At 34.6% G+C, this 22,361-nt stretch overlaps 12 protein-coding genes across 12 annotated transcripts, besides 11 other annotated features; 6 read left to right on the forward strand and 6 right to left on the reverse strand.

The window, feature by feature from the left end:
• Positions 1 to 146: 146 nt before the first annotated feature.
• On the forward strand, positions 147 to 1,096 carry TA20080 (uncharacterized protein; the record flags this gene model as incomplete). Its single annotated transcript, XM_949512.1, has 6 exons — positions 147 to 254; positions 316 to 367; positions 424 to 551; positions 629 to 766; positions 826 to 951; positions 1,004 to 1,096. The coding sequence occupies 6 exons, from the start codon at positions 147 to 149 to the stop codon at positions 1,094 to 1,096; spliced, it is 645 nt and encodes a 214-aa protein (XP_954605.1).
• Positions 1,097 to 1,289: 193 nt separating this feature from the next.
• On the reverse strand, positions 1,290 to 2,358 carry TA20075 (cytochrome c oxidase assembly protein-like, putative; the record flags this gene model as incomplete). Its single annotated transcript, XM_949513.1, has 5 exons — positions 1,290 to 1,402; positions 1,468 to 1,533; positions 1,565 to 1,657; positions 1,688 to 1,840; positions 1,926 to 2,358. 5 exons carry the CDS (start codon positions 2,356 to 2,358, stop codon positions 1,290 to 1,292), a joined length of 858 nt encoding a protein of 285 aa, XP_954606.1.
• Positions 1,999 to 2,067: a sequence feature (1 probable transmembrane helix predicted for TA20075 by TMHMM2.0 at aa 98-120).
• A 356-nt stretch (positions 2,359 to 2,714) lies between the features above and the next one.
• On the reverse strand, positions 2,715 to 5,220 carry TA20070 (ATP-dependent RNA helicase-related protein, putative; the record flags this gene model as incomplete). The annotated part of the gene is made up of 6 exons (XM_949514.1): positions 2,715 to 2,886; positions 2,980 to 3,446; positions 3,520 to 3,822; positions 3,879 to 4,306; positions 4,366 to 4,854; positions 4,968 to 5,220. 6 exons carry the CDS (start codon positions 5,218 to 5,220, stop codon positions 2,715 to 2,717), a joined length of 2,112 nt encoding a protein of 703 aa, XP_954607.1.
• A 342-nt stretch (positions 5,221 to 5,562) lies between these two features.
• TA20065 (prefoldin-like protein, putative) lies at positions 5,563 to 6,317 on the reverse strand (the record flags this gene model as incomplete). Its single annotated transcript, XM_949515.1, has 4 exons — positions 5,563 to 5,689; positions 5,777 to 5,927; positions 5,980 to 6,121; positions 6,207 to 6,317. The coding sequence occupies 4 exons, from the start codon at positions 6,315 to 6,317 to the stop codon at positions 5,563 to 5,565; spliced, it is 531 nt and encodes a 176-aa protein (XP_954608.1).
• A 127-nt stretch (positions 6,318 to 6,444) lies between these two features.
• TA20060 (fructose-bisphosphate aldolase 2, putative) lies at positions 6,445 to 7,578 on the reverse strand (the record flags this gene model as incomplete). Its single annotated transcript, XM_949516.1, has 1 exon — positions 6,445 to 7,578. One exon carries the CDS (start codon positions 7,576 to 7,578, stop codon positions 6,445 to 6,447), a length of 1,134 nt encoding a protein of 377 aa, XP_954609.1.
• Positions 7,579 to 8,044: 466 nt separating this feature from the next.
• TA20055 (methyl transferase-like protein, putative) lies at positions 8,045 to 10,168 on the reverse strand (the record flags this gene model as incomplete). The annotated part of the gene is made up of 1 exon (XM_949517.1): positions 8,045 to 10,168. The coding sequence occupies one exon, from the start codon at positions 10,166 to 10,168 to the stop codon at positions 8,045 to 8,047; it is 2,124 nt and encodes a 707-aa protein (XP_954610.1).
• Positions 10,169 to 10,793: 625 nt separating this feature from the next.
• TA20050 (protein transport protein sec24-like, putative) lies at positions 10,794 to 14,077 on the forward strand (the record flags this gene model as incomplete). Its single annotated transcript, XM_949518.1, has 11 exons — positions 10,794 to 10,980; positions 11,010 to 11,066; positions 11,135 to 11,308; positions 11,360 to 11,596; positions 11,644 to 12,011; positions 12,072 to 12,266; positions 12,312 to 12,380; positions 12,450 to 12,756; positions 12,828 to 13,088; positions 13,151 to 13,621; positions 13,686 to 14,077. The coding sequence occupies 11 exons, from the start codon at positions 10,794 to 10,796 to the stop codon at positions 14,075 to 14,077; spliced, it is 2,718 nt and encodes a 905-aa protein (XP_954611.1).
• Positions 14,078 to 14,476: 399 nt separating this feature from the next.
• Positions 14,477 to 16,843, forward strand: TA20045 (uncharacterized protein; the record flags this gene model as incomplete). Its single annotated transcript, XM_949519.1, has 1 exon — positions 14,477 to 16,843. One exon carries the CDS (start codon positions 14,477 to 14,479, stop codon positions 16,841 to 16,843), a length of 2,367 nt encoding a protein of 788 aa, XP_954612.1.
• A 68-nt stretch (positions 16,844 to 16,911) lies between these two features.
• Positions 16,912 to 17,010: a sequence feature (Signal anchor predicted for TA20040 by SignalP 2.0 HMM (Signal peptide probability 0.314, signal anchor probability 0.675) with cleavage site probability 0.166 between residues 33 and 34).
• On the forward strand, positions 16,912 to 17,666 carry TA20040 (uncharacterized protein; the record flags this gene model as incomplete). The annotated part of the gene is made up of 7 exons (XM_949520.1): positions 16,912 to 17,007; positions 17,039 to 17,102; positions 17,195 to 17,257; positions 17,293 to 17,331; positions 17,362 to 17,394; positions 17,454 to 17,498; positions 17,575 to 17,666. 7 exons carry the CDS (start codon positions 16,912 to 16,914, stop codon positions 17,664 to 17,666), a joined length of 432 nt encoding a protein of 143 aa, XP_954613.1.
• Positions 16,948 to 17,007: a sequence feature (3 probable transmembrane helices predicted for TA20040 by TMHMM2.0 at aa 13-32, 47-69 and 90-109).
• Positions 17,081 to 17,102: a sequence feature (3 probable transmembrane helices predicted for TA20040 by TMHMM2.0 at aa 13-32, 47-69 and 90-109).
• Positions 17,195 to 17,241: a sequence feature (3 probable transmembrane helices predicted for TA20040 by TMHMM2.0 at aa 13-32, 47-69 and 90-109).
• Positions 17,367 to 17,394: a sequence feature (3 probable transmembrane helices predicted for TA20040 by TMHMM2.0 at aa 13-32, 47-69 and 90-109).
• Positions 17,454 to 17,485: a sequence feature (3 probable transmembrane helices predicted for TA20040 by TMHMM2.0 at aa 13-32, 47-69 and 90-109).
• A 261-nt stretch (positions 17,667 to 17,927) lies between the features above and the next one.
• TA20035 (uncharacterized protein) lies at positions 17,928 to 19,864 on the forward strand (the record flags this gene model as incomplete). Its single annotated transcript, XM_949521.1, has 7 exons — positions 17,928 to 18,047; positions 18,080 to 18,137; positions 18,167 to 18,477; positions 18,545 to 18,598; positions 18,682 to 18,833; positions 18,907 to 19,017; positions 19,099 to 19,864. 7 exons carry the CDS (start codon positions 17,928 to 17,930, stop codon positions 19,862 to 19,864), a joined length of 1,572 nt encoding a protein of 523 aa, XP_954614.1.
• Positions 18,793 to 18,833: a sequence feature (2 probable transmembrane helices predicted for TA20035 by TMHMM2.0 at aa 219-241 and 271-290).
• Positions 18,907 to 18,934: a sequence feature (2 probable transmembrane helices predicted for TA20035 by TMHMM2.0 at aa 219-241 and 271-290).
• Positions 19,103 to 19,162: a sequence feature (2 probable transmembrane helices predicted for TA20035 by TMHMM2.0 at aa 219-241 and 271-290).
• A 158-nt stretch (positions 19,865 to 20,022) lies between the features above and the next one.
• On the reverse strand, positions 20,023 to 20,541 carry TA20030 (uncharacterized protein; the record flags this gene model as incomplete). The annotated part of the gene is made up of 1 exon (XM_949522.1): positions 20,023 to 20,541. The coding sequence occupies one exon, from the start codon at positions 20,539 to 20,541 to the stop codon at positions 20,023 to 20,025; it is 519 nt and encodes a 172-aa protein (XP_954615.1).
• A 483-nt stretch (positions 20,542 to 21,024) lies between these two features.
• Positions 21,025 to 21,813, forward strand: TA20025 (cytochrome c oxidase subunit 2a, putative; the record flags this gene model as incomplete). Its single annotated transcript, XM_949523.1, has 1 exon — positions 21,025 to 21,813. The coding sequence occupies one exon, from the start codon at positions 21,025 to 21,027 to the stop codon at positions 21,811 to 21,813; it is 789 nt and encodes a 262-aa protein (XP_954616.1).
• Positions 21,652 to 21,720: a sequence feature (1 probable transmembrane helix predicted for TA20025 by TMHMM2.0 at aa 210-232).
• Positions 21,814 to 22,361: the final 548 nt, after the last annotated feature.

Genomic DNA, 22,361 nt, shown 5'->3' on the forward strand with positions numbered 1-22,361 from the left:
TGGATCGATCTAAAAATTACGGCGAAATTTTCCACCTAGGGAAATATTTTTTATGCATTTGATAAATTTGAGTATAATTTTATAAATTCCTAGTCAATATTCAAAATTATGTCATAATCAAATTATATATGATTTAAATATTTATTATGGAGATTCAATATGATAACTTAATTTACATGGCCTTTGTCAACATAGAACAGGCCAGAGAAGTAGTTTCATACCCTACCAACATTCCTATAGTTTACGAAAAAATTGTAACGACCACTAACTTAATTATTAATTTTATTTAAATATTGATTTATGGCCAATTTTTAGATATCTTTTACAAAAGAAAAGGTACTTGAGTCACTTAGAGAGTCTAAAACAGGTATAAACTAATTAATATAGTAAATTATCAAAATTATGGCTAAATAAATCATTTAGATGTTTCTGAAATACTAGTTGAGGAAGCAAGTTTGTTTTTCCTATCAGATGATGATAATAAAATCGGAGCTTATTTGTTAACTTTGGGGGAAAATTATCCAAGACGTTTCGCCAACAGCTTATTAAAGGTATTTTAAATTAAATTCCACTATATATACTAGATAACAATATTGTATGATGGCTTAATAATCTAAAATTTCTATAGGATTTAATTAATGTAGTGTTATCAAGTGGATATGATCACGATTCGACCACGTCGGATCTCCAATATTTGGTTGAGGACAAATTGAAAGAGATTTTCCACAAATACGACTCAGTGGTTGAAAAAGACCAAGTCACCTTGGTAAAATAATATTCAAAATTATTAGTTGAAACTAGAGACGCCAACTAATTTAAATTTAGGTAAGGGTGAAAACTGAGCTTGCCAAAGAAAACATAAGGGACAGTTTAATACAAGTTATGGAAACCGCAGCAAACGTTGAATTACTTAAGAAAACCTCTGAAAATTTGAAAGTCAAATCACAGCAGGTATGAAACAATATTATAATACTTTATTCGAAATAATGCAACTTAAATTTAGGCATTTGAAACCTCAAAAAAAGCCAATAAACATTTTGGGAAATACAAAAAAGTGGTATGTTTCCTCATCTATTTTGTTATTTATCAGTATTAAATATATTATTTATTAATATTTCCAACGAATATTAATTTATAGATATTCATAACTTCAGCCGTTTTGGGAATTGTGGCTATAATTGCAATAGCCCTTATAATATACTTTTGTACTAAGAAGTAATAATTTGTTAAAGAATTGTTAGAGTATATGAAAACGTAGATAAAATTAGATTTATAAATAAAATACAAAGTCAGTTATTTTTCACGGGTCCAGAAGTCTGGTTAAATAAACTTTTGTATTCTGGAGGTATTTCAGAATTAGCTTCAAAGAAGATGTACGACAATGTAATCTTGTCAACTCCGTCTAAACATCCATGTTACTTACCAAAATTGATGATAAATATATCTACTTAACTAGTATATTCTTACGTAATTTTTTATCCTTTACGATTTCAGGGTCTAGAAAGAAAAGAACTGGTAAATCCACCTCCTCTCCTAAATTTGATATGCTTATTCCTATGTATACCTGGGTTGAGTAACTGTTCTTCGAAGCAGAAACACTGTATTTTGTTAAAATAAAGTCCAGCTTCGTCTGGTATGACATGGTATGCAGCGACTCCTATTGAAATTGAGAAAAGTTTAAAATTACCTATAACTGGCTCTTTACTTAAGTTCTTAGCTGTATAGAAAGATAGGGTAGTTTCACCAGGTCTGACCACTACTCTTTTCTGGCAGGGCTTAAATTCCCAATTCAGGTTAGAATGAGTAACGAAATCAATCTCGAACTTTCTCAAGTTCAAATCTAACCAATGATAATCAATAATAACAAATACAGTATTGTAAATAATTATAATACTAGTGTAACTGGATATTATAAATAAACGTACTTTCTGGCGGTGGTGTATATGTTTTCGTTTTCTTTGTGGTTCCAAGGTATCCTGATTGCTGGCAAAAGTACTCGTATAGTGGAACACAGGCGAATGAGATTCCAAACATTGCGATAAATAGTGCCACTAGGCCATAACCCATTCCATCATCTGGCTTAGCATCTCTCTTTACATAATCGGCGTATTTTACATTAAAACTCAAGTTATTTATCATCTTTCTTTCGATATTTTGGTTATGTTTTATACTATTATCTTCTGTGTGTCCATCAGTCTGAGTTAATTTTTTATCGCTGGATACGGGGATTCTACTAGTTGAATATAAACAAATTGAAGACCTCTTTATATTATTTTGGAGGGATAAAAGTCTTGTACTGGAGATTCCACTCCCTTTCGGTAACCACCTGGCTACAAGTGGACCTAACACAGCTAACATTGATACTTTGCCAGGAAAACCTTCATATTTACTATCCAGTAAGGATAAATTAAAAATTTTTACATTAAATTAACAAAACCACCAACTTTTAAAATTTATGTTACAAATATATAATATTAATGTGTAGTTGTAGTAATATTACAACATTGAAATTAAAAAAATTAACAAATCTCCAAATACGGCTTCACGTCGCATTCTCCGAAGTAGTGTGGAGCGAGTTCTTGCAAATACCTGAATAATAATGAGCCAATAGAATTTGTTAGATGTAAGGATAAGTAAATGCTGTAGATAACTGATTAACTAACTAATGTTGTAAAGGGTAACTAAGTAACCCAGGAGGTATATAACTAAAATTCTTAAGTATATAATAACCAATTAAGATACTCTGGTCTTATAGTTGTTACGTCATGCATATATAACTTCCCATCAATGGTGTTGGATTCGTTAAACACGACCCAGTCCGGCTGCTCATTAACAATGAAGGAAGATGGGTGTATATACAGTGGCTTGTAATTAAACTTTTGGTACCTATAATCAAGTTAAAATTCACATTATAGTAGTTTTATACAATATTAACTATTTTAAATAACTATTTTAAGTTAGTATTATTTAGTTTCATACGATTTAACTAAAACATATGGTTGTTGATCTTCTATCTTGGGATCAGAAACGTGCAAAGGCTTGTTGTCTTTCAGGTGACTTATGATTTGATTTGAGTTTTGGAAGTTTTGGACTAGATATTCCTTGCAAGCCACGTTTAGGAAGAAGCTAGAAAAAATCGTCTTGATGAGGAGCTCAACGTTGCCATCGCAGCTGTTAGTTTCGAGGTCGTACTTCGCGAGGAGTTTGGTTGTCTTGGTTTTTATTTTCTCGGCCATTTGTATTGCTCTTTCGTTAACCATATGCACTGACAGCCATCTGTCATCTTCATCCTTATAATACTGCGACAATTGAAACATGTTGAAATAGGAAACCAAATCTCCCTCAAGTGCTGCGAAGGCTAACTTTGCACTCTCCAAGCGGTCAGTGTGGTATGAGGACTCGTTACGATATATCTTACAAGACTTTTTCCACAAAATTTCCTTCACCTAAATATTATTACAACACATATTCAAGGATTTGAGAAATAAATACATTAAAGATATGCTGTTTAGATGGTACCTGAAGCATTGAATATATGATTAGTGCTTCTTCTGAGCATCCAGACTCCACTGATCTATACAAGAAACTAGAGAGGTATGGCGTAACCCTCAATTCAGCCATCAGGTTTCCAATCGGGTAAACCAACTCGCCAGAGGCGTCTATGGCGCCTAGCATATAAAGTGTGAAGAGAGAGTGCTTGAGCGATTCTGCTGGTGGCTTAGTCAAAAAGTCGAAGTCGCTTAACTTTGAGATTCCCAGGGATTTCAATAGCAGCACCATCAGTGTGAGATCCTTCGTCATGATCTCAGGCACTATAAACTCCTGAAAATTATTTGAAGGTTATAATCGTTGAATGGTTAACTAATGTAAAGTATTACTTGCACTATTGAATTATAATCATCTTGCGTCATTAATCGGTAACACAGTCCTCTACGTACGTTATGTATTAGTGATGATTTAATCATCATTTCCTCTCTGGTTGAGGGTGTAATATTCTCGCTCATTCCAGTGTTTAGGTACTCTGATGAAAGTCGTCTGGTGAGACAGCTATCCACCAGGTACGTTATTTCTCCCATCCCGAAGTTATAATCATTTACATCTGTGCATATGAAAATGTTCCTCAGAACGTTTTCCTTTTCTTCCATATAAATGTTAGCTCTAAGGCACATGACGTTAATTATGCCTTTATCGCTCGAGAACTGATTTGCGATTTCTTCAAGTTCCGCCTTCAGTAAATGTGCGTGTTCACGTGTCGGCACAAATATTAGGATATTATCACGACTCTCATTCTTACATATATCATACACTAAACCATTTATATATAATATTCATCAAAATCATTTATCTATTTGGTTTATGAAATACCTGTTGATATGAGTGTTTCCAAGTAATTGGAGGTCGGTCTTGACAAGTAATTAACTTTATAGAAGGAGAATTCGTTTTCCAGATAAATATATTGGACGTCTTTTAATGGGAAGTCTCCTAGACAAAAATCTGGCGTTGGGACGTTGTCCGGTTCATTTGACTCATTGCTTGTTTCCCTCTTAAAATATTCAAGAATGTAGTTAACGTTTGTCGACTGATACAGCAGGACCAGTCTGAGTCTTTTCCTGACGTTCAGGAGACGCTTAAAAAGTGCCAAAAGCACGTCCATGTTGATTGGTCTTTCTTGTAGGTTGCACAACACGAACACAGAGAATTCTGACAGCAAGGGGTCCACTAATAATTTTCGGATTATATACTCGTCGGTTGTGTACACAATTTCGCTCTTCTTATTATAGTTGGAGTTATCGTCAAGTATAGTTGTCACTAAAATTTTTGTCAAACAGTAAAAAACCATCATAAGATACTTAACTGTATAATTAATATTATTTTTATAATGATTAGTAATTATATATTAAATAGATACTTTAGTTAGTATAATTAAGTAATTATATATATATAATTATTTTTTTCAATATAATTACCTTTGGATTGATCACTGACCAGTGCTGAGCAGAGGTCACTAAAATAAAGGACATCTTGTTTGTTGTTGAAAACTGTGCAAATTTTGGGGGGGTTAGGGGTCTGTTTGACTTGGTCTGTAAAGCCTCGGTTAAACAGGTAAAACGGAACAAATGAGTACATATAACTGTCTGGGTATCCTGAGAGAACAAGCACGTTGTACTCTTCGACAGAGTGAACGATTTGGTTCTTATACTTTTCTATAACTCTTTCCATTTACCGCACCCCGCCCATATTTAAGAAGTAAAAAACTTTGTTGAGACTTCTATTTTGGTGTAATTATTTCAGTAAATTTCTATTGACAGCTTGTGTTCCTAAAAACCACCAGTTTAATTCATTAACCTATTCATTTTAGGTTACACGGAACCAACAAACACAAAAACATTATATTTAAATCCATTCTAGAAAAACAAATGGATTAAAAAGAATAAACTCGGACTGTAAATTAATCTCGTGATGTTGTGTTGTGCAGAATCAAAAAGAATGAAGAAATTCGAAAAATTGACATAGACATATACGTAAATTAGGATTTTTTTAAAATTAGAATATTAAAACTGTTTATTTTGGTGGATAAAAGTTCAGGTTGTTGTTTGAGCTGCCAGTTGTGTGTTTCGTAGAATAGCCAACTTCTGGTCCAGATAAGAATAACTCAAATTTATCTGTTTTGCCTTTCCTGATAGAATAGCTTGTAGTTTACACATTTGTTCTTCAACTGTCCTTATTCTCCTAATATACATATAGGGTGTCGACTTAAATAAATTTAACTATATACAACTGGTATGGAGTATACCTCTCGTAGTAATCTTCTCCTTTTTTCAAATCCATTTCTACGTAGTATCCAGTTCCTACTGAAACCAGGACCTTGTCAGGGTTAGTCAGTTCTCCTAGGAATTTGTATATTAAGTGTTGGAGGATTATAAAGACTACATAAATTAATAATTTATCAGAAGTAGAAATAAATTTTAGATGTGTTACCTGGAACGTATACCAACGAAGTGAGAGGAACTTGAATTTGTTTATTTTTCTTCTCCAATTCTAGGAGGGCCTTTTTGGATTCTTGGAATCTCTCCATTGCGATGGTTAGGGCATTAACTAGGCTTTGCAACTCATTTACCTCCTAAATTTTATTTGAAAAGATATACAATCAATTCGTTCGTAATATGATTCACAAAAAAATCAATATTCATAAGATTTTAAATTACCTCTTCAAGCTTTAAAATGAGCATATTCAGTTCCTGTATGGAAAAATTCTCGAGCCTCCTGGCATCTGCATCAGAGTTTAATTTTTCAGGATCATCCAAAGGTGTAGTCATTATGATATAAATAATTAATTATAAATATTCTAATGAATTATGAAATAAAGTACACCACACTGATGGAATCAAACTGTGTAAAATGTAAGTGAAGTTGTATTTATATTACAGATATAATTGGCTACATTTAATATTTATAATCCTTCTCGTACAAGGTTGATTTAACCATATCTTTGGTTAGTTTTTCAACGTCCTCGAGATCTTTCTTGCTTAATTTACCCTGGGCTGCCAGTGAGTTATTTTTGGTCATTTGCTGGAGAACCTTTTGGGCATTTTTGACATTTTCATCCTTCCCACTCCATACCTTTAAACAACTGCTCTGAAGCGCCCTTCCATATGAAAACGATAACTTCCAAAGCCTACTGCTCTTCTTATCTCCGGTTTCAGAGTTTGAATAATTTGTTAGCGTTAGGAGGCGCTCGTTGATGTCGTTCAAATTCTTAGTGGCTTCCAACTCGCTTTGTCCTCCGGATAAGAAAACTACTCCAGGAACAACTGCTGGGACTGTCCTCAGTAAGCATCTAACAGTTAACTCGGCCACGTTGCTAACTCTATCCGTTGAACTATATTGTGCTCCTGGTACTACCATATTAACCTTCAGAAGCATTCCTTCCAGGAGTACGTTGTAGTCGTTAAGTGCCTTGAAGACCTCAACTAACACTTTAGTCGTTACCTTCTCACACTCCTCTGCTGAATGGTTTCCATCCATTAGCACTTCAGGCTCAACAATTGGCACCAATCCAGCTGATTGACAAACCAACGCGTATCTCGCCAAGTTCTGAGCGTTCTCTTGCAAAGCTAACTGCGAAGGCAAGTTTTTACTCTTGTCGATAGTCAAGACGTTCCTCCACTTGGCAAAGCGGGCTCCCATCTTGTAGAACTTGGCGCTTCGGTCATATAGGTCGTCGAAACCTTTTGTAGTCGTCTCTCCTAATAAGGGAAGCGTGAATAAACCCTTATCAACCTTTATTCCAACCAACAGTCCATTTTCATTCAACAATTCCAACATCGATTTACCACTATTTGGATCCTTTTGATACATAGTCTCCTCAAACAATATAACTCCTGAGATGTATTTGTTCAGATCTGGAGTACTAAACAAAAGGGATCTGTATTTGGCTCGATGTTCTTCGGTATTTTCAAGTCCTATTGCGTCAAAACGCTTCTTTATTGTATTATCGGACTCATCCGCCGCCAAAATGCCCTTTCCATTTGCGACCAGCTTGTTTGCTGTTTCTACTAACTCTTTTGCGTATTCCATCTAATAATAAATTAGTTTTAATTTGTTATATTTGTCCAGCTCATCAAATAACAATAAATGAACATATGAGTGTACATAAATACAATTTAAAGATCTATATATTTAAGGCTCAGTAAACAAAGTCAAGATCAAATATTATATATAATAAAATTACCTTTTATTGAGTGTATTTATATTTTATAATTTCAAGCAACTTTTTATAAACTTTCGAGGAAAATGAAGTCGGGTAGTGTCACGGTATAACTAAAATTTTTATTATTAAACCTACAATTACTCAATAAAACCCCTTATTCATTTACACATCATTCTTATAAACACATTTCCTAACTATTTACATTCTGTTAATTATTTATTTTACAAACTCTCAAGATTCCACTTTCACAATTTATTATTAAAAGACTTGCTCATATTTCACACAATCGTTATATAACTATACTTAAAAACATGTATAATGAAGTAAAATAAATTAACACTTGGATATACTATATGAATGCCCGTTAACATTGTGTATTGATGTTGTGTAAGGGGTTGTAAAGGCCCATTCGTACCACACCTTCAAGTCATTAACTTTCCTCCAAATATGAAGTGTTATTACCTGAGACTTCTTCACCGGGAAGGGAATTTCCAGGGGAAAGAACATGGGAAACCAGCTTTTAAGGTTTTCAGAATCTTGCGGGAGCGTTGAGATTTCTATTTTATCAAATAAAGTACATTTAAAATAAGCTCCGAACCCATGAACGTAACAGTCACTTCTAGCCACGAATTTGATCACTTTATACCTCTCGAGAATACTAATTTGTGAGGTTTTAGAGTCTTGAGTTTTAGGGTGTTCGAAGCTAAAGCAGTCCATATACATAGTACCAACGTTGTAATATGTTTTCAAGTAAACTGTGTATGGCATATGGAAGTTCTTCGTGTTCTCAAATGACTTTATTTTTGCCCAAATTTGAGGACAGTGCAGCGGCATCACATATGAAGTGTAACTGCCGGGTATAAATTCAAGCCTTACACCTTGGCTAAAAAGTGAATTAAAGGACCTTTCAAATCCATATAGACATTCAGGTGACAACTCATTATCGCCAAATGAGCCAAGTAACTCACTAAGAACTAAATGAACTGTTTTAGAAGCATTATTGAGGTTGGATTGAACCATTCCCCTGTTCAGATCTCTCATATCACTATATATTAACCTAACGTTTGTCCATCTATTATTCTGAATCTTATGATCCAAGGTTAACATTGTGTATGGATTTTTTTCAAGAGCAAACACCACAAAATCATTCGTTGGGATGTTATTTCTCTTGAAAACCTCCATTACAACCTCTACCAGAGGACCTCTACCAGCCCCTAGCACATATACTATGTAGTTGACTGGACTCGAGTAGCTAATATTACTGTTTAACTTAGATAATTGGTTTAGTGAAATAAGTTTGGTTGAGATAAAGGAATGAATAGCTTGATCGTAGCAGTTGTATTTGAATGAGCACTTTTCAAATTCGTTGTAGGTTGAAGAATCCAAATTATCCCTAAGCGGTTGAAGTGGTACCTGAAACAAATCCTCATAACCTCTTCCATACAATTCGCGAATCGTTAAGGGTCCAATCCTGGAATAACATCTTTTAACTGCCTTTAACACATCTTTGACATCAATTTCACTCTCCAAATCCCGCATAACCACTTCTTCAACAAAATTATCACTATCACTGTTTTGGACACTAACACTACTACTTATGAGACTCTTATAGTTTAAATTTGAATCTAAAAGAATCTTAACATTATTTTTCATCAATATTGACAGCTGGCTTGAGACTGCTTTATTCAGCACTACTCTTTTATCAGTTAATATTGTCTCCTCAGACAAAACTACACACTTTACTGGCTCAGAAAGCCAGAGTTCTAGGTCAGTTTCCACTGGTTGGAGTTTTAAGCACACTTTCAACTTATCGCTGAACCCACATAGTTCGTAAATCATATTCCACGTATTCAGGGAATCTTTGCAACACTCAATTGATATCCAAACAGTAGGCAGATTCGCCTGTGTTAAGTATGAGGAAAGAATTTGACAGAATGTTGCCAACTTGTCCAGTAATTCATGACTATCAGACTCCAGTTTTCTATCATTTGGACTATCAGACGTTATCATGGAAACACTGTTAACCAAGTTATTTGTTGAATTTGATAATACCGACTCCACATCAATAATTATACATCTAGTTGAGACATATTGTGACCACTCGATTTGAGTTTTCAGTACTTTAAAATCATTAGTCCGAATTAACGATACAATTCTCTGTGACCACAGTTCGTTAGGCAGTGCCAAATCACTTTTCCCTAAGGGATTAAAGCCTCTCAATAGACCGAATTCTTCTGAATGATACAAACTAGAATTATCTTTGTGATTCAAGTGTTGAAATGAGTCATAAGATTCCAGTTTAGTCGATAGGGTGTTCAAATCCAAAACTAAAAAGGAGATTCCTAAACTTTCTATTAGCTTAACACATCCCAGTAAGTTATCATTGTTCGGGTCATCTATCTTCCAGCCAAACAGCAGAGGATTGCGCAAAGCGCCTGAACTTTCAACCTTTGGCATTTACAGGTATATTATAAGGAATCATCTCAGATTATAGTACATTTTACAAAAGGAAACATTATATGATACACATAAACCATTATTATAATTATATATGCGATAATTAAAATTTTAAATAATATAGGAATTCTATAAGGAAATGTGTGGTATTAAGTAATTTGAAATTAAAAAGGCTATGACAACGGCTCATTTACTCTCAAAAAAATTAATTAATAAAATTTTATGGATATAAAGTGAAAATAAGGTTTCAAATTAAAAAAATTTTTAGTAAAAGCTTAGGAAGAAATTAAGCAAATCAATTTATAAATTTTAAGTATAATTTAAAAATATATTATAAATCTATTTATAAATAATTTTAAATGTTAATTAGGCAAAATTATTAAGAGTGTTAATTTATAATTTAATGTAATTGACACACTGGGGGTTTTAGAAGATCGAGTGAGGCAATTACTTTATACTTTGGACCTATTAATTTATTAATTTTCCACATAATATTTTGTTCATCAATTTGCAAATGTATATATAGGTCTGATAAGTCTATCATACATTGTAACTTGGATTTTTATATATGCGAGTTTATTTTAATTTACGCTCTGACATATATTTTAAATCAATTTAACAACAGATGGCATCAAATTGGCCCAATCCTAAACAGGGTTTAACTAGTCGGGCGTCAAATCCCTTCCCAAACGTCCAAAACTCAGTTCATCAAACTCCATTTGCAAATACAACCCATCCACCGACTCATCCACCAGTAAATCCTCCACCAACCGCCGGAGGATATGGATATAATCAACCTCAGACGTTTCCTGGTATTTTTTAAAAATTTTAAAACATTTAGGTCAACAATTTCAACCCGCCTCTGCAGTACCGCCACCTTATAACCCAAATCAATCAGGTATTAAACATAACATAAATAACAAGAATAATATGATAAATTAAACATCGAAACTTATATAAACATAGGGTTGGTGAATAGAAGCGGACTTGGAAACGCTACATACTCGAATCCCCCAAGCGTACATTTTAGTTCTAGCTTGGACTACACTAGTCACGTGCCGCCAGCATTTTCAGAACCAGCACCGGCACCAGTACCACCACCAAAATTAGAGGAAATTAACCAATCTCAAACACCCCAAGGTACTTTTACCTAAAATTTTGTATAAACTTGTTTAATAATTAAATTTCTAGGTGTGACGCCACCGAAGTCGACATCAAAGACCCTAACAGGTCAAGTGTTCCACGATAACTTCTCGTCAACATCAACACTAGGATACAAGACGGATGAAGATGTGCTGGATTCAGTGGTTCTGGCAAATACCACAAAGAATTTCGTTTCGCTCTCAGTGGGAACACTCCCAGCAACTGACCAGTTGCACCAAAAGTCGGGCTTCACGCTCTCTTACACAATCTCGCCACTAAACCCAGGTAATTATTGCACCATTTCTATTTTAACACTCATTCTAAGTTCTAAGATCTAATCGCACGTTTAGTTGAAACTGTACCATTAGTAAACCACGGAAATGAATCAATCACTAGATGTAAACAATGCAGAGCATATATAAACCCATTTGTAAGAACAGACGCCTCCAAAAGGTTCTGGATCTGTAACCTGTGTGAAACCTCAAATGAACTCCAAACGAGATATCTCTCGTCCTTTAACCAATACCCAGGATCAAACCAAGCAAATGAACTGGAGTTAAATTGTGGAGTAATTGAGTTCATGGCGTCAGCAGATTATACAGTCAGACCGCCTCAGCCGCCATCGTACCTATTCCTAATCGATGTCTCATCCAACGCAGTAAACTCAAGAATGCTAGAAGTTGTTTGTAAAACCATCAAAGTAGGTTTTAAAACCCATTAGAAGGATAATTTAACTTAATGGCATTAACTCATGGTTTAGGAGCTGATATTGGACAACGAATTTGCGAGTGATAATCGCACACTCGTGGGTCTGATGACCTTTGACTCTTCAGTACATTTCTACCAAATATCCAGAGGTTCGGAAAACTACCAACTCCTCGTCGTGGCTGATTTGGAAGATCTGTTCCTGCCACTGCCAGGAGAAGTATTATTAAACCTGCAAGAATCCTCAGAGGTATTCATTAACACCTACAATAAGCAACTGGTAATGGCTTTTTAGGACTTCCTGAAGTTGTTAGATACATTGCCATCATTGTGGAAAAACACAACAACAACGGGATCAGCACTGGTAAGTAATTTTCAAATAGATATTTCCACTAATTTAAGATATTGACGGTTGTGATATATTCTTTTCTAGGGGAGTGCAATCAGAAGTGCACATTACTCAATGAAACACGTCGGAGGAAAGCTAATCGTATTCGCAGCCTCACCATGCACATTTGGAGACTTTTCAATAACCTCCGCCCAAAAATCAGAGTCAGGAACACAATCATCAAACGTCCTGAATATGAATAAGAAACCGACAACCAAGATACACCCACTTGAGAAATGCAAAGACTTCAGCTGCATGATGTGCCAGACCCAAACCACACTGGACCTCTTTGTGTGTACTCCACAGTCTCTCAACTTAGATAAATTACAATACATGTCAACTATGACATCAGGTAAACAAGAACACTTTTCTAACTTTAAAGTTATAAATTTAAATTATATTTAATCATTAATTAAATTTTAGGAAACATATATTACCATCCATTTAAGAATCACGCAGAAAATTTTAAGTTGGTTAACGAGCTTAAGCACCTTGTGAGAAGAACAACAGTGTGGGAAAGTGTAATGAGAATCAGACTGAGCAAAGGCTGGAAAGTAACCAACTGGCATGGAAACTGTTTCGTAAGAGGAAGTGACCTTATGGTACTCCCAACAACCTCAGAAGACCACAGCTACACAATTACCTTCGTACCAGATACAGCCAACTCAAATAATACAAGTTCAGGTTTTAAAATACCATATTATACAATAAAAATAATTTTATACACGAATATAATATTGATTTAGCTGGAAAGAAAGTCATGTACATACAAACGGCCTTGTTACACACTAACAGTTCAGGAGAAAGAAGGATAAGAGTGTTTAACACGGCAGTGGGAGTTTCAAATGATTTGGGGACAGTTCTCAACAGCGTGAACGTGGAAACCTTGGTGTTTAACATGCTGCTAGGAGCAGTTAAAGTATACCAAACGAGCGGGAAAATGGCTGACGCAAGGAATCATCTAACAACACACTGCTCAAGAGTAATGAACAGTATGTCAATATTGGGCTCGACAGCAGACTCAGCAAGAGTGCTCTCACTATATGTTCTGGGTCTTCTCAAAAGCACAATATTCACAGATGAACACAACCAGGACTACCGAGTCTATCTCAGCACCAAGTTCAGAAGCTGTAAAATCGATCAAGTCATTTTATACGCATACCCCCAGCTGTATAACTTATCTAACGAACTCAATTCACAAGAATTGTTACTTCAAGGTACAATATCATTTATTTTATGTTAACCAAAACATTACATTGTTTATATTTATATTTATTTTAGGGCTACCACTGTCTATTGAATCAGTCTTGCAAGAGTGTTTCTACCTCCTATTTAACGGAGAGTACTTGTTGTTATGGGTCGGAAAGAACGTTCCAAACAATTTGCTACAAACTACCTTTGACGCACCCTCATTTGAACACCTTAACGTGGCTCTTGTCCCACACGCACTGGAACAGTCAACGTCAAATAACGCACACAAAGTTAAGGTTTGTCTGGAAACACTAAGAGCAAGAGTCCCGCCATACGTACCACTGATGGTACTCAAGCAGGGAGAATCAGACTCACTGTTTTATTCAAGCCTGGTCCAAGACAAAACACATGGAATGATGGTCACATTCCAGGAATTTTACAACTCGATGCAGCCAACATCAGCGTTGGGAATCAAGAGATAATATTCATTGGTTCGAACAGAAGAGAATCCAAGTGGGTGAAAACAAGGGTAATATTTAAACAGAAGGATCTATTGAGGCTGGAATTTTAGAAATTTAATAAAGAAATTTATGGAATTTAAAGAACAAACTAGAGGAAAAAAAGTTTATGAGTTTTATAAAGTAATATTCCAACTTACAACCTTTTAATAAATCTAAATTATTACGCTTTTATCTATATAAATACATTTAAATATTCTAAATCAATGAAAAAAATTTATAAAATCAGTAAATTAAGTTAAATCTAAATTTTGACAACACCGTATGGATTACTGTGGTGACATAAAAAGTTATCAAAATATGTGTTTTGTAAAATATTGTCAAAATGGTATAAATCTATAGCAAGACTTGTTTTAGACAAAAATGAAACAAGAAGAACCGAGAAAACGAGAACTTAGGAAGGCTTCTGGCCACGGTCACATGACAAGAGGCAAATACCAGAAACTCCAGGAAAAAAATTCAGCAAAAATCCAATCACCGGAAGGAATGGACGAAGAATCATTCACGGCAAAAATTAAGGAAACAATCAATCAAGGAGATACAGAAAAATATTCAAATATGACGGGAACATGGTTCCCTCAACAAATGTGGCCACCAGGCCAAGTAATGGGAGTGCCAGATGGTCAAAAAATGATGGCAAAGCAGCCGAATTTCTTTATGCCGCCAATGCCTCCACAGATGGGACACCAGATGCACCCTCAAATGGGACCTATGGGACCTCAGATGCAACACCCTCAAATGTACCCGGGTCCAGTGGGTCATCATATGCCTAATATGCAGCCTATGCCAATGCAACACCACAACCAGATGCCTCCAAAAATGGGAAACCAAATGCCTATGAAACAGATGAACCCCAAAATGCCTCACGTAGGACAAATGATTATGCCGGGGATGAGAAATGTTCAGTTTTCCCCAAAATCTTCACAAACCTGTCCACCAGTGATGATGAAGAATATTCCAACCATTCAGGGGATGCCACCACTACCTACAATGGCTGGAATGGGTCCAATGCCCACAATGCCACCTATGCCAAACATGTTCATGAACAACTCAATGTTCCCCCAGATGTATCCAAGAATGGGTCCCAAATCGCCTTCATACATCAGACAACAAGCTATAAAAAACAGGTACACAAAGCCTCCAGCACCTTCGCCTAAGAATATGGACGCTTTCTTGAACGAGACGCTCGAATCTGATGAAAAGACTGACTGGAATGTTGCCTTGAGAGAAGAAATAACAAGGATACTAAAGTCAGAACTGACAAGATTTAACGATTTGCATGATATCAGTGATATATATTCTGGATCTAACCTTGGTGATAAATCATATGTAACATCAAAACCAGATAAAACAGAAAATAAAAAGGACAAGAAGAATGATAAGGAAAAGAAAGAGGAAACAGATAAACCGTTCCATTACGTGGATTTGGAAAAAATCGTGGAAGTGTTGATTGAAAAATTCAAGCCGGTGATGGAAGAAATGTGGAGTGAAACCAAAAAATACCATCAATACGGATTAGATGAGTTTTACTATCTATTAACACAAGGTTCTAACACTTTAAACACCACAACTAATGGAAATTTACAAATTCTAACTATCTCTGGCAATAAATCGAGTGAAACACAGGAAACAAATAAAAAAGAATGGCACAAGGAAGAAGACAATGGATCCAATGAGAAAAGTTCAGGTGGATCAGAGTTGGTAGTGTTACGTGATTTAACGGGTTTAAAAAGCTTATTTCAGAAAAGAGACGAAATTGAGAAGCTTTTGGCTTCATATCGCAATATATCAAGATTATCATTCGGGAACAATTATTTTACATTTTCAAGCTTTACCACTGGACCCATGCCCAGCGAAACTGACCCGAATTTAACCAACGATAAAAAGGAAGATATTTACCTAAAAAAGGCCATTGAATATGCAGATGTTGCTTCTAATCAGAAGTTACTTGTAAACAATGTTACTGCGCTAGATTTTAGGTCAGCTCTACTCGGCAATAACCTACAAAACTATCTCCCGAATCCATATAGGTCTGGCCTAATTGAAATAATTAATACTGTTCATTTTGACTTAGGAACCCCTCCTCCACTATCCCCAAAGTTCAATAAAAGGGAACCTGAACAAGATACAGTATTGAACAAGGTGTATGAGACACTACAAAATTTTCAAAACGCAGAGGCTAATACCGCTAAACCTCCACATTCCAACCTGTCATTTGCTAAATTTATGGCAAGCCATAATCCATACTCAAGAGAAGACAGACTAAAAGAAATTTTAAACAATCAAGTGCCTGTAAATAAGGGCTTTAAATTGCCACATCCCATGAAAATGTACCCAAATTTGCCTCCAAACATGGGTGTTATCCATCCCAATATGAACACAATGCCAACCAATATGGCTAACGCAGGAGGAAACATGCCAAATATGGGACCTAACATGGGTAATTTCCCACCACCCCTTGGTAATATGCCAATGAACATGGATCCAATCCCTAATATTCCACCCAATATGAATGGAATACCAGGAAACAATAACATGGGAAATAATGTGAATAATGTTCCAGGTAATATGAATGGGATGGGAACTGGTATGGGTAATATGCCAATTCATCAAGGCCACCCGCAAAATTACACAATTCCTTCAGGAGCTGTCCCACAGCAGATGCAAATGCCTATGCCGAACGTTCCACCACACATCCAAACGGGAAATACCCAGTTTTACAATAAATAATTTTTTATTTTACCCTTACACATTTATTTTCTAAAGCAAATTTTATACATTTTATATTAAAATGATAAATGAAAAGAAGGAGTTTTACCAATGAATTCAGTTTCAGAGGAGTTACACTAACTTGGTCGGTTTCAGTTCTTCTCTCACTATCTCATCTCATAACAGTTAGATTCATACAAAAAATTAATTCTTTAGAGCTTTAAACTAACAAACCTCCCATGTGAAAGATATCTTGTAGTATTTAATGCAACATGTGCAGGTAATAAACCATTAATATTCCATTATATTTTATTTATAACACACAAACAAATAGCTGGATTTTAATGTAACTAATATTTAACAAACATTTAGCAACACTCTTGTTATTTGGGTCCCTGGTTAGTGTAGCCGTTTCACTGAGGATTCCAGCAACCAGTAACACCAATTAGCTAAAATTTTATTAGTTTTAGGCCAAATTTTACAAAAAGTTGGGTTTGAACACATAAAACGTATGAAAAATAGATAATTTTATTTCTTAGAAAATCACATCGTGGACCTCTTGTGCGTCTTTGGTACGGCTCACTCACATAATTAACCTATTCGACATTATTGCCATAATGATAATTTATAGGAGTCATCTCATTCGCATCATTAGCGTCATTTAAGCCTCTGGAAGGTTTCAAAATTATTTAACAAAGTTATATTTAATGATTAATGACAATTTTATTTTTGAAATATTAACACAAATTTAGGATTTTTTAAGGCTATTTCAGCCAGTAGATGCAAAGATTTAAAGTCATTTTACTATTACTCAACAGTGGCTTTGAACTGTCTTGACCTGTAATTACTCTCGTCCCCTCATCCCTTTCTTTAGATTCTTTATGTCATGCGTAACATGGTCGATGATGAGAAGGCGCTACTATAAATCATTTTCAAATACACCTGAATATAACAATATTAAATCTAGATTAAAAAAAAACTAATGTGTTAACATACAACATAGATTCATTCCATATTTAATTTTACACAACAACCCGTTACTATATATTATGTAGAATCAGCGGCTCCGTTATGAAAATTTCACAGATGTTGATAACCAAATATTATGCAAGGTAACAGAGCATTTTTGGCCGATTTGGCCAACTTCCTGGATTTTGTGGAACAAGGAATCATGAACAAAAATATGGATCTCACAGATTTAGTACAAACCACAAATTTAAATCAAGTAAATAAATAAAATAAAATAAAATATTCTAGTGCTTCAAAATGATGGATTCGATGTTGAAAGAGTGTGAAACTGGAGTCCCAGCTCAAGGTTTGCATACCACCTTTTATTATTTTTAGACTTAAGTGAGATAAGAAACCGAATAAATGTAGCAAGAGAAACGGTAGAAATGATTGGAAGTTCTGGAACCCTGAAAAATACAGACCAAATCTACGGAGATATGTACCTAATAGGCCAAAATAACTCAGAGAGGGAGAATTATGAAAGGTACGGAGCGAATCTGGGCATGACAAATGAAGAGTTCGATAAACTCATAGAAGATTGGGCTGAAGATCTCGACACATCGCAAAAAGGACCAAGAAGGAGAAGGCTCAGTAAACCCGAAAACTTTCAGGAGCAGATTCAAGGAGAAATAGCAGAACTAGCAAATGTATGTTGTTTATTATATTTTCATCGGTTTTATAAATTCAACTACACATTTCTAACTTTACCTTTAGGAAATGAAATCCAAGGTAGCTCGTTACAGGGATATCATAGTAAAAGACAATAAGGTATCTGAGTACACATTAATAAATTTTATTCTATCATTAATTAGAAATTATTTTATACTATTAGTCTTGTAATGTAAAAATAGGCCTTGCTTAATTTTACTGGCGAGCAAGAGAAACAGCTTGACACAGTTACCCACATAACCAAAGAGTCCACCAAGCTCACCAAATCAGCAAACTTGTCACTTAGACAATTTATAATAATGGTAGTAACGATGATTGGCCTGACTTTGGCCATGTTTTTCTTATTCTTACTCTCCTAAATGATTCTCTACACCACATCACTTACATCCTAATTATCAATGTTCTAGCTTACACATATTCATTTTAAAGATATTTAAAATTTACAAATGGAAGACAGACAATTTTTTCATTCCAGTACTTGAAATTCCGAACTTCTCCATACTCCAAATTCCAAGAATGTGCCACTCCTGTACTCAAAATAAGGGGAAAAGGAAGGACGTCACTTCTGTACTAAATATCATTCACTAATAAAAAATTAGAATGAATATATTAATTTTTGTTCTTTTGAGTTTAAAACTTTCATTTTGCTCAGTCACAGTCTTCGAACTTGACATTTCAACTAAACACCATGACCCATCGGCCGTTACTACCAGTGAAATCAAATTAGGCTCAGAACCCGAAAAAGCAACATCCACTAAGACTGTTGTATTATATGTTAGCATGTACAGTGACGGTTTTGAAAAGGTTAAGGATTCTCAAAAGGTAATCTGGCAGGTCGAGCATAACTTCACATCCGACCACGTCAAGGTTTTTTATAACGGTGATGTTCCAGAAGCAATAAAGGTTGGGCTTTTGAAGAAAGATTCTTACGTTTATGATCCTAACTATATCCATGCCAGGTTCTACTTGAAAAAAGGCCAAGACTGGGCCAAGGTCGATATTCAAGAATACTTTGACTTTCTGGAAAAGAATCAGTACGAGAACCTTGTCGATAAGGATTATGAAAAGGGTGAAAAGTTCGAAAGTCCTGACCCCGAAAAAACAATTCAAATAGGAAGGAAATACACTCCTGAAGAGGTAGAAGCCTTTAACAAATTATCAGACCCCGAAGAACCACTTGAACCTCAAACTATATCTACTCCCTCACATCATTTTGATTCACATTTGAGGGGAATGGATGGAGCATTTGAGTCATCGCCTGTACCAATAGAAGAACAAAGCTCTCCCCAAAAAAAGAAAAGTTCATTTTTAACAACCTCTCTTTCATTACCAATCGTTCTTTTGTTATGTATTTTATTTGATTAAAACATTCTACAATCGTAAAAGCCTACTTTTAAAAACTTTAAAGCCCCTTTAAATTTAAAATTTTACCTTTAATTTATTCTTTATAGCACAATACATTATATACAACCAGTTTATATTTTATAACACTATAAACAAACACTATGGTTATAAACTTAAATTTAGTCTTGTTCATAAAGTTCTAGCCAGGTCATCTGGATCTGTTCGAGTGCTCCTTCTGAGCATTCCCCTGAAATTTCACAAAAATGATGTTTTCTAACCACATCTTCCACCATTTCGTGCAGGTCAGTGAATCTCACAGTTAGCGGATTTGTTGACTTAAATTCGGTATACAAGAGTGAAGCGATTTCTTCGTGGTCCTCCCAAGTAACTCTCCCTTCACCTGAAGTGGAGAAGTGATTTTTAGATTCAATTGAAAAAACTAAACCCACACATTGCGTTTGATTTTTTGAGGCTAAATTTGAGTTAAAAATGCCTAATTTGGGAAAGAAACCAGTAGTAAAATGTCGTTTGACTCCAAAAGGAGGGGAATTTATAGAGCGAAAATGGTTAAATGATGTAGAAATAGCCCTATAACCACCAGAATATTGAGCAAAAATCTTTGACCGAAGATACAAAGGCAAAGACAGTTGATGGTTAAACACAGAAAAATGAGTCTTTAGAGACCCAAAACTAAACATAAATTAAGGTTTGTAAGAATTGCATTAAATAATGTTGATTTTTCCAAGGATTCCTTAAATTCACAGAAACAAATCGTATCCAAAAGTGTATTAAAATTACTATAACGTTAATATACAATATGGCAAATGATAAAAATTTTAAAATCAATAAAATAAATCAAATTAAAAAGATAAACCCAAAGTGTGTTGGGTATAAAATAATGAAAATTTTGTTACAAAAGTACCATATTTCATGGTTTTGTAGGGATAGGGTATGCACATTGTTTTACAATTACCATATCATATTTCCCTTTAAATCATATTTTTAATTAAATCTTTTTTTATTTTTCTGCATTTTATACCTTTACAATAATTTTGTAGAGGTTAATTTAATGAAAATTTAAGAACTCCTCATATAGGTCGAAATACTTTAAATATTTTAATTAATTCCTCGGATCCCAATTAAATACCATTAATTTTAACTCAGTTTAAATATATTTAAAGATGATTTTATGTTCTGGCATAACCCGTAGATTACTCCAACCGTCGCTCTTGAAAAACGCAAAATTCCAAACATCACAATCACACCTAAAAATTTTATACCCAAACTATGAAATTGGACAAAGACACTTTTATACCTCAAGGTTTCTGTTATTTTCATCAAAGACAGAGTCTGAAGCAAAGAATACTACTTCTGACGAAGGAGGTTCAGTTAAAATGAAATCCAATAATGAGTTTACACATATTAGTGAGACTTTTGGACCGGGTAAATACAGAGGAACAGGACTCCCCAGGCCTGTAGGTCAACCAGAAGATTTGCCATCAATTGAGTTCGGGAAACCAACAGGGATGTATAACTTCGTTAGACATCAACACGGAGACCCTAGGGATCACCTGAGAGAGGACGGAAGGTTCAAGGATAAATACGCAACAGACGGATTTCACTGGTACGACGCATACACAGACGTACCTAAGCAAAGAAGAACAATTGTAAACGGAGAAACAATGGTACTTGGAGTTGAGACTAGGCCTATGGAAGATCTTTTTGGACTTGAACAGACAAACGTACCCTTTTATCATAGAAGAAGATTGAACCTTTGGGGCAGCCACAAGAACACTTTAAGAGCAGAATTTGGTTTCTTCTGGATCCCAACCTTTATCATATTCTCCCTAGCAATACCCTGCTTCACTATGCTCTATATGTTGGACGAATCAGTATACACCACTATGACAGTCAAGGTAATTGGACATCAATGGTACTGGGTCTACGAAGTTGAATCACCTCCCGTTTAATTTTTTACAACAAATTGACAATATAATACTCCAGGTCAACTTATTTTTTAAAAAATCTAATTTATTTCTCAAACTGTAAATACACTATAATATCTAGTAAATATTCATCAATGTAGTTGTTATATACTTAAATTATTGACAATGAAAATCAATAAAATTTTTTAAAGATTAATAATTGCCATAAAAAGCTGATTAATGCTCAAAAAGGATTAAATGCGTTGGAGTGGTTTGTGAAGTGTCGTGTCGATGAGGTATGAGAGTTAATCACTAAGGCACACACACATTTCAATATAAATTTTGTTTAGCATTACTGTTACACTAGATTTTGTGATTGTTGCTATTAATTTTACCATTGTCCTTGATTAATTTGTAGAATTGTTCACCAAATTAAAAAATTCGTATATTTGTTTTAACTTTTAAAAAAGTAAAAAATTTAAAGTTCTATAAGTGTAAAATATTTTTTGGAAATCAACTTTCATGTATATGTGTTATTTGTTACACCCATTTGTATTATGTCACATTTAATATCATCAATTGTGTTTTAATTT

Source organism: Theileria annulata, chromosome 1 (assembly GCF_000003225.4).
Source record: "Theileria annulata chromosome 1, complete sequence, *** SEQUENCING IN PROGRESS ***".
In the NCBI taxonomy this organism is placed as follows: domain Eukaryota; phylum Apicomplexa; class Aconoidasida; order Piroplasmida; family Theileriidae; genus Theileria; species Theileria annulata.